The sequence below is a fragment of the Semicossyphus pulcher genome, unplaced genomic scaffold (assembly GCF_022749685.1).
Source record: "Semicossyphus pulcher isolate SPU_LCO1_2020_fin unplaced genomic scaffold, fSemPul1.0.p SCAF_5, whole genome shotgun sequence".
In the NCBI taxonomy this organism is placed as follows: Eukaryota; Metazoa; Chordata; class Actinopteri; order Labriformes; family Labridae; genus Semicossyphus; species Semicossyphus pulcher.
Window position 1 is genome coordinate 22,639,515 of NW_027211726.1, and position 8,343 is coordinate 22,647,857.

The window sequence follows — 8,343 nt, forward strand, 5'->3', positions numbered from 1 at the left end:
CTCACAAGAACAGCACGTATTTGCTCACCTACATTGGGAGGTGAGGGAATAATACATTCAACAGGTTGCCTTCAGGCTGCTCTGAATCAACCTCTCATTGCACACATACACACTCCAAAGAAACGGCTTAAAGTATATATCTCAAGTAGAAAGACGGACAAAAACTCACAAACACACACATTTTACACACATGCATGCCACCCACACCACATGGTTAATTAATTCTAATTTGAACGGCCGTGGCCTCACCTCCTACACTCATGCCTTCTGATGGTGCCTGGAGAAAACAGCGTCTCCAGTGAGCGACAAAGACAGGCAAGACTGAGGCGAAGCCATGAATGTGAAAGTAAGAAATGCCAGAGTGAATTCATGTGTTGGGAGACTCATCGCACATGAGTGACAGCTGGGAGTTGGGGCCCGAAGTTCGGAAAGCAGCTTCGCAACTGGCAGCCAGAGGTGTCTGAATCAATTTATGGAGGATTTTCATACCAGGAAACTCTGTAATGTGAGGTCAATTACTGAATATAACAGGATCGCAACTTATCTGATATGGCTACCATTACAAATATGTCTGGGCATAGCACACTCTCACTGCTGTGTAAGAAGCAGATTTAAGATTCAATCAATCACATTATGCCACTTGAATAGTTTAAAACATACAGTCAGAGAGGCATCTGTGCTTCATTGGTGATCTTCTTACTGATGGCATTTAATACATTTCCCAATGCATTACCAATGCAGAAATGGATATACCCACACTTTAATCTTATTATACAATTAAAATTTTAAAAACTGTATTCATTGGTTTTTGGACATTACGGGGAAGTGAAACAAGCACTTAATAAAGTTGATATGGTGATCCTGCCAGTTGTCTATATACACATCCAGCAGACACAGTCAACACGATCACTTGTAGTCATGTTTCAGTCCACCTGAAAAACTTAAAGGGGCCATATCTTTTGAATGGATATTCTCATATTTTTCATGGGTTACACATGTTTGGGTGTGAAAAAGTGTTTTTCCAGAATGACATGTTTGAAAAGGTCACCTCTGCACTAGTTTGTAGTCAAGTCGTTTTTCAGCTTACCATTCCAAAACCTCCTGGTGATTCTATAAGGCTGAATAACCAATCCTAGAGCAGCCATGTTTTCTATAACTTTTGAGTGACAGCGCAGTGTGGCCGTTCCCCACGTGTGATTGCACATGTGGGGGAGGAGCTTCACGGTCACTCCAAATACTATCAGCCAATCGTGGCTAAGGTCTAACCTGAATGGCAAAATGACTTGTTCGTTTCAGGAGGAAGGAGAAGTTCTGAATTTTTAAAACGAAACAAACTTTACCAACGTGATTCAAAAACACATGGTCCCCAATCTCTAATTACAACGGCTATAGTCTGAGACGATATAACCTCTGGGGACACCGGTGAACGCGGCGGGCGGTAAGCGATAATCGACTTCCCATCAATCTTTTTCCGCGCGCTGTATTGTTACAGAAAGAGAAACTGTTTTCTTGTGATTTACTTGTTATTGATGGGTCTTACCTTTGCTGACATTTCAACATCATGATGTAGATTTGTAAAAAGAAAAAATTCAAGCTTTGTCAGGTCGGTCCTCAAGAGGAGAAGAAAACTTTTAAAATGTGCGTTTGTTTTTAGATCTAGAACAGATCATTAGCTGAACTTACATGCAGATGTCTGTTTATAGAGATTAATAAGAGGGTAAATTGTCATCAGATCACACTGATGGGAGCCGGGATGTCATTACGGCGTTCTGCCTGCTTTTGCTCTCCTCACTGACTGTTTTTCTTATACACCGCAGCCTGCTGATACATGATTGGTCAATATTACTCGGAATACAAGCATAGTACAAACGGAAACCAGAACACTTGCCTTCCTCGAAATCCACATCCCTGCACATAACTTGCGGACGTTTTGGGCATTAGAGACGGTGAGGTCAGGGTCAGGTCATTTGTGTTGTCACTGATTTTGATTGTGGGAGGAAACCTTGTCTTTACATTGTGATTATGGATTCAAATTTAAGCAGGTTCGTCCGCATCGGTAGCTCTTATAAGTCAAGAGTCAGGGGAACAGTTTCTAACTTGAACAGAAATTTCCCACAGATTTAAATGGGATAATTTTTTTACTCATTTGGCAGCAAATGAGCTCTGATCCAGACTTAATGGAATCTTTTGCATACTAATCATTGTGTGTGTGTGTGTGTGTGTGTGTGTGTGTGTGTGCGCGATCTGTCACTCGTAAATCTCTCCTCATTAGACTACAGTAATAAAAGCATGTCTGTATCCCTCCTCCATGATTCCCCACTGGATACTCTCCTTAGTTAACATCCTCCCTGATGCCACGTTTTCCTGTCCACATTATCTCAGCAGATACAAACAGCTCCGGTGCCGTGGCAGATATCTTAATCCTGACACGCATCAGTGAGCTGTCAGCCTCATTAATAAAAACATTAACTCTCAACTCAACAGCTGATCGATAGCTATTGACTCAGGCTGACTGATTTGCTACACCTGCGTGATCGATGAGCCGGGTTAATCCTGGGTGGTTAGAGAGAGAGAGAGAGAGAGAGAGAGAGACGGGAGGAGAGAGGGCGAGAGACAGTAGGTGGGAGGTGGAGATGTCTCGGTTCGAGCTCAGTCACCTGTTAAATGAACAAAAGTGAAGATTCTCCTTCCTGCTTCCGCCCACTATTTTAATAGTGAACAAGCACTGACATCTAATACATGGGTGGGTGTGTAGTTATACACACACCCACGCATGCTTGAGCACACAGCCACCCACGCCATTTTTTCACCAGCAGACGCACACACGCTCCATCCTCCTTGAGACAGCAGTAAAATATTCTATTATTTATAAATATACAATAAAACTGCAATTATTTCCACCTAAATAGAGAAGTTTTTAATATTTTAACAGCAGTTTAAAGCTTTAGTTTTAATCTAAATGATTTATTTCTATGTTCACACACACACACACACACACACACACACAGACACACACAAAGCAAATAGTTAATGCAGCTCCTGATGTTGAATTTTATGATGAGCAAACAGGCAATAAGGACAGAAGGATGCTGGTGTGTTGTTGAGGTTGTAGCAAACTCACTCACATTAGACTGGCAAACACACAGAGGAATACACAGGATGTACGCTGAGGCAACACGCACACACACACACACACACACACTCACAGGACGCTGAGCGGGGAGTATAAAAGGGGCATCCTTCCCACTCCACAGAGAAGTGCTCTCCTCACTCTCACACACTCGTCTGACGTGCTGAACCTCTTTTCTCAAGGTAAGGACACTTTTTCTGTTTTTATTATTTCCATGGATCAGAGATGTTTTTTTGTATTGTGAAAATCTACTTTATTTTGCATTATATTGCGTTGATTTGTTTATGTTTAAAAGCAATTACTGTATAAATTAATGACATGTGCTTATTTGTTTTAAAATGTTTGATGAATTAAGTTTTTTACTTTTTTTTTTTGTGAATTTATTTCCAGAGATTTTTCCCAAAAGAGGAAATGATCAATTGTTTGTGGTGTCACTTTTTCACTCAGGATATACTAACATCTTACTATCTTCATTGCTGCGTGTGCTGGTGCTCCTGGATGGCGTGAATATGCTGTTCTGATTCCATGCAGTCAGAATGATCGTTCACTGTGAGAGAGCAGTTGTCTGGCAGATGGCGGAGGGTCTCGGTTGTAGCTTCTTCGTGTGGAAGATGACTGTTGAGTCAGGAGAAACGCCTGCTCCAAACTCAGACTGGACTGCATCTCATATTCCTTCTTATTTAACTTCCCCTGTGTGCTTCTCTCTCCTCTCTCTGTGTTTTAGATGACTGCGGGCATGTGTGTGTGTGTCGTGCTGGCAGTCTTGTGTACGAGCTGTTTGGGGCTCCCCTTCTCCTCCCAACTCCTAGAGGAGGGCCAACGTTCCATGGCCGCTCCTTCTGAAGGTACGAGTAGCTCACTGCAGGCAAAGACAAGCCGACAACGAACAGCGAGAGCTTTCATAAATATATCACAAAGCTTTTATACCTTACTGCTCTGTCTGCTCTCTTGTGTGTCCATGTCAAGTAGCTCACCTCGAGGCTGACACCCAGACCTTGGGAGAGCACCACCTCCGACACACCCGCTCTGCCCCCCAGCTCAAAGCTCTTCCTCCGGCGGAGGAGGACGCGGACTCCCGAGCCAACCTCAGCGAGCTGCTGGCAAGACTCATCTCCTCCAGGAAAGGTGTGCGAGAGGATGAGTATTTGTGTGTTTTGCTGTCTTCCTTGCTTCATCTTAAATCTTACAGCTCGTAAGAGGTCGAGGAGTGTATATGTGTGTGAGTGTGTAAAGAAAAGCATCAACAATATTCCCAACATCGGTTCATTTTCAGAGACAAGTGCTTCACCCGGCCATCCTCCTCCCCGAGGTTTCGCTAATTACTGGAAATCAGCACGGCCTGCTTTGTAAAATGAATTAGTGGCTCTGAAAAGCTTTTGTGGTTTGAAAGAGCAAGTATTAATGTGCGCAGCCTTCCGGCCATTCTGCTCATTCCTACTTATTTCACTTTTTCCTCCCCTTCTGTCTCCAGTGGTTTTTTTTCTCTTAATTGCAGAGAAGACAAGTCCTCAACCCCGTCAGAGGCAGGTTTAAAGGCTCTCACCTCTTTGGTCGTGCGACAGCAGGGGGAACACAACACACACATTTAGAATACACAAAGTCCAGTGGATTCCAGTATTGACTTTTCTTCTACTGCTTCAAACCTTGCACGCATTTTCAGAGCAACAGACAGACAGTAACATTTCGAAACATGGAATCAAACGAGAAAAAGGCTCTAAATGCTGAGACAAGTTTGTAAGTGATTTTCAAACCAAAGTGAGTAATGTTCACTATTGATTGGACAGGCGAGAGTGTTGGCTTAATCATAAAAAGTGGACTTTGCCTAAAGGTAAATGTTATGTTAGACATAAAACAGAATATTTACACATCTGCACACAAATATGCATCAGGGTTACAGCTACATGTACATACTCACGCTGTGGAACATAAAAATGCAAAACAGCCTCAGAAACTGAACTCAGACCTGGAAGTCAATAAAATGTTAAAGGCCACATAAAAATTAATAAGCTAAACCTAAGGGAGCGTACGCATCTAAGTTCCCTGCTCCATCGTGCGCGTTTGTTTGTGGGCGTCTGTGTTCGTGTGCTCGCTGTTCACTTGCATGTTTCGGTGTAGGAGGTGTCGTTGTCGAGCCTTCTGCAGCCAATCTTCTCAGCGCACCAGGGAGGTGAAACACAGTGTTTATTTGTGTGTGTGTGTGCGTGCGCGTGTGTGCATGTCTGTGTGTGTGTGTGTTGCGTGGGAGGATGTGGGTGGAGTGAAAACAGCATCTCTGTGTGCGCTCAATTGATTACCAAACAGAGAGAGCAGTCCTGCTTCAGTTCACTTTGAATAAAAAAAAAAGAGTCACAGATCAGAATGATCTGAGGGGAGGTCACAGAGAGTCGGGGAGAGGAGAATATGAGGGAGCAGGGAGCTTTTACACAACTGCACACATGCAGATTGATGAAAATACATGCATGGACGCACAAACAAAGTAATAGTATGTTGTCGCCCGACCATCTGTTTTTAGTTTGCCCCTTTTATTTTCTGTTGTGTGAGGATGTGTAAAAAAGAGAGAAGGAGGGAGAAAGAGAGAGAGAAATAATGAGAAACAGACAATTAAAATGCCCGAACCAGCATCAGAGCAAAACATGACAAACACAAACTGTCACTGAAAACAAACATCATGCGTCCATGTTCTTTTGCAAAAAATTTTTTTTAGCAGAAACATCCAATTGAGGGAATTAAATGTGGTAAACTCACTGCCACAGGAGGGAAAAAATCTGCCCTAAGATCTTATTCGTGCATGATGACTATTAATTGCTTAGTTTTATGAGAGCATGATTTGTCTCCTGTCCTGCCCCAAAACTGCCACATTTAACCAGATATATTAATTCCAGTATTAATTCCACTGAATGAATCCTCTCAGAAAGTCTTATTGAAGTCTAAACATTTCCTGCATCTTGCTTCCACAATCTGAGTATTTCAAACTAACTTTCTCTAACCATCTCTAAGCAAGCCAAATCTCGCTCTCCTGCCCTTCTCACTCCGAGGAATACTAATTTCCTCCCTTCTCTCTTTCTCCTCCGCCCACGCTTTCTCTCACCTCCACCCCTCCTCATCCCCCCCACTCCAGGTTCTGTGCGCAGAAACTCCACGGCAAACAACAGAGGCAGCGCGCTGAGCGCCAACCACCGGATAGCAGACAGGGACTACTTGGGGTGGATGGATTTCGGCCGTCGCAGTGCAGAGGAGTACGAGTACTCCTCGTAAAGGAAGTCAAACCCCTCCGTACGGGCACATGAGAAAAAGAAGAAAAAAATCAACCCACGCAAGCTGGCTCCTCACTGTCTCACAATAAGAGTCTCTTTATGATGTATTTGTTGTACATTTGTTTGTAAAACTGTAATAATGCAATATACATATGCCAAATTTTGCAGAAAAGCTCTCACTGTCCAAGAATCGTTTGTTTCTGGTTTTCTCTGGTTTCTTTATCGTTTTGGTCGGGGAGGATCGGGGTGGTGTCAGGGTCTGTTGAGAGTTACTGGACTGAATAAAGATTGAAAATATCCCTCTCTGCTTATCTCTTCTTCCAATATAATGCATGCTGCTTACATCAGATCTATTAACATTCATTGGGTGCATTCATGTAGTGTTACAGAGTTATCTGTGGCAGCCCATTACTGCAGCAAACAAACTATTATCTCTGCTTGTTATGTGTCTGTGTTGTAATGTAGAGTTTTAATGTTTTACATCACAGGCCAGACTCTAACAGCGTTAGCAGGAACTAAATCTCATGAACCATCGATATGCACTCACAAACATGCTCTTAAAGTAATTTTAAAAGATGAAAGAGATAAAATGTTTGAACACTTGATGTTGCTTCTGTTCCAAACCTAATCAAGATTTTTATACTCAGTTCAAAAATCTGTTATACAGTCTTTTCCACTGGATCCAACTCCCAGTTTAATTTGTTCTCTTTTTGCTTCCACACCTCACAAAGTCACTCAAAAGGATTTTGACAACCAGAACACAGAGCATGACTGGTTAGAAACCGGTGGCTGTTTAGATGCAACAGACTGAGAAACACTTGATTCCTCACAGCGTGTTTGTCTTCCTCTGGAGTAAGGTGGATCACAGTTTGCGCTCCCTGTGTGAGAAATATCTCCAAAATCACAGAATTTCTTTAATTCTTCAAGCTATTTTTAAAGCCATATAGGTAAAGAGATCAAGTTTTATTGTGGCATGAATCTAACATGATCCAACATCCTGTGCTTTCTTTTGCTGGCTCTTCCTGTTGAAGATTTTCCATCCCCTGCTTTAATGTGAAGATATGTTTCATGCGCTATGTTCATGTGTACTATATGTACTTATATATGATCAGTATTTTCTGAATATTTGGAAGCTAGTAATTATCCCTCCAGACAGCTGTAATATATAATTAAAGGAACTATTTTATGGACTGGAGACCTGTTTGAGATGAAGTTTTTGTTCTGGTCTGAATGTAACTGCTATATGTTCTGTTTTGTGTGTTGCGCTTTCTGTTTTTTACGCTTGATATAAAACTGACCAAATTGTTTGATTTAAAGAATGTTTGTGGAGGATAACACCTCAGTCTGCCTGCATATTTGAGAATAAACAGTTTCCCATGGGACCTGACACTTCTCTTCCTCTGCCTGGTTCAGTTTCTTTGATGCTAAATGTTACATGGACTGTTGTTTTACTGTTCAAATGGAAATAAATTGATATATGCGTCTGGCCTCTGACAAGGCAATTAGACAATCATAGTTTAGGACTTTGGGGTGGCACCTGGGGTGGCCAATCAGATTTCAAGGGGGGCCCAGGCCACCCCTCTGGATCCGCCCCTGATATGTGTTACACATGTTACATATTACAGGTGGTTATGTATTCTTTCTAATATCAGCATAAAACAAACAAACAAAATGATTTAAAACCACTTCTCAGGGGTCAAAGGTCAGTGTCTCTTCCTGGGGCCAAACAATGACCATGGTGGATTATGTGATGCTAATGTTTCTGGTTTTTAAGTGTAGTGAATATAAAGGGAGAGAGTCACTTATAGCCCCACAAAGGAGATGAAAGTCAGTGAATGCATCAATCAGGAAGTGGGCCCGAAGATATTCAGGAATATCTTCAAAAGAACAGCAAGCTCGCTATGAGCTGTAACGTCTTTGCTAAATATTGAAACGGTTTAAAGTGTTTCGAGATGCTGA

At 42.2% G+C, this 8,343-nt stretch overlaps 1 protein-coding gene across 2 annotated transcripts; it reads left to right on the plus strand.

Annotated features, from left to right (window-relative positions):
* The first annotated feature begins 3,173 nt into the window (after positions 1–3,173).
* On the plus strand, positions 3,174–7,771 carry LOC138608925 (cholecystokinin-like). 2 transcript variants are annotated; one of them, XM_069681513.1, is made up of 4 exons: positions 3,174–3,312; positions 3,855–3,975; positions 4,097–4,255; positions 6,249–7,771. In XM_069681513.1, exons 2-4 carry the CDS (start codon positions 3,855–3,857, stop codon positions 6,383–6,385), a joined length of 417 nt encoding a protein of 138 aa, XP_069537614.1. In that variant the 5' UTR covers positions 3,174–3,312; the 3' UTR covers positions 6,386–7,771. The 2 variants fall into 2 exon arrangements, with proteins under 2 accessions (XP_069537614.1, XP_069537615.1); XM_069681514.1 differs by having other exon boundaries at positions 3,205–3,312; positions 4,100–4,255.
* Positions 7,772–8,343: the final 572 nt, after the last annotated feature.

Coding starts and splice junctions, on each gene's coding strand:
- LOC138608925 (XM_069681513.1), top strand. CDS start 3,855: ATGACTGCGGGCATGTGTGTGTGTGTCGTGCTGGCAGTCTTGTGTACG. Junction 3,976..4,096: donor CATGGCCGCTCCTTCTGAAG/GTACGAGTAGCT, acceptor GTCCATGTCAAG/TAGCTCACCTCGAGGCTGAC. Junction 4,256..6,248: donor ACTCATCTCCTCCAGGAAAG/GTGTGCGAGAGG, acceptor CCCCCACTCCAG/GTTCTGTGCGCAGAAACTCC.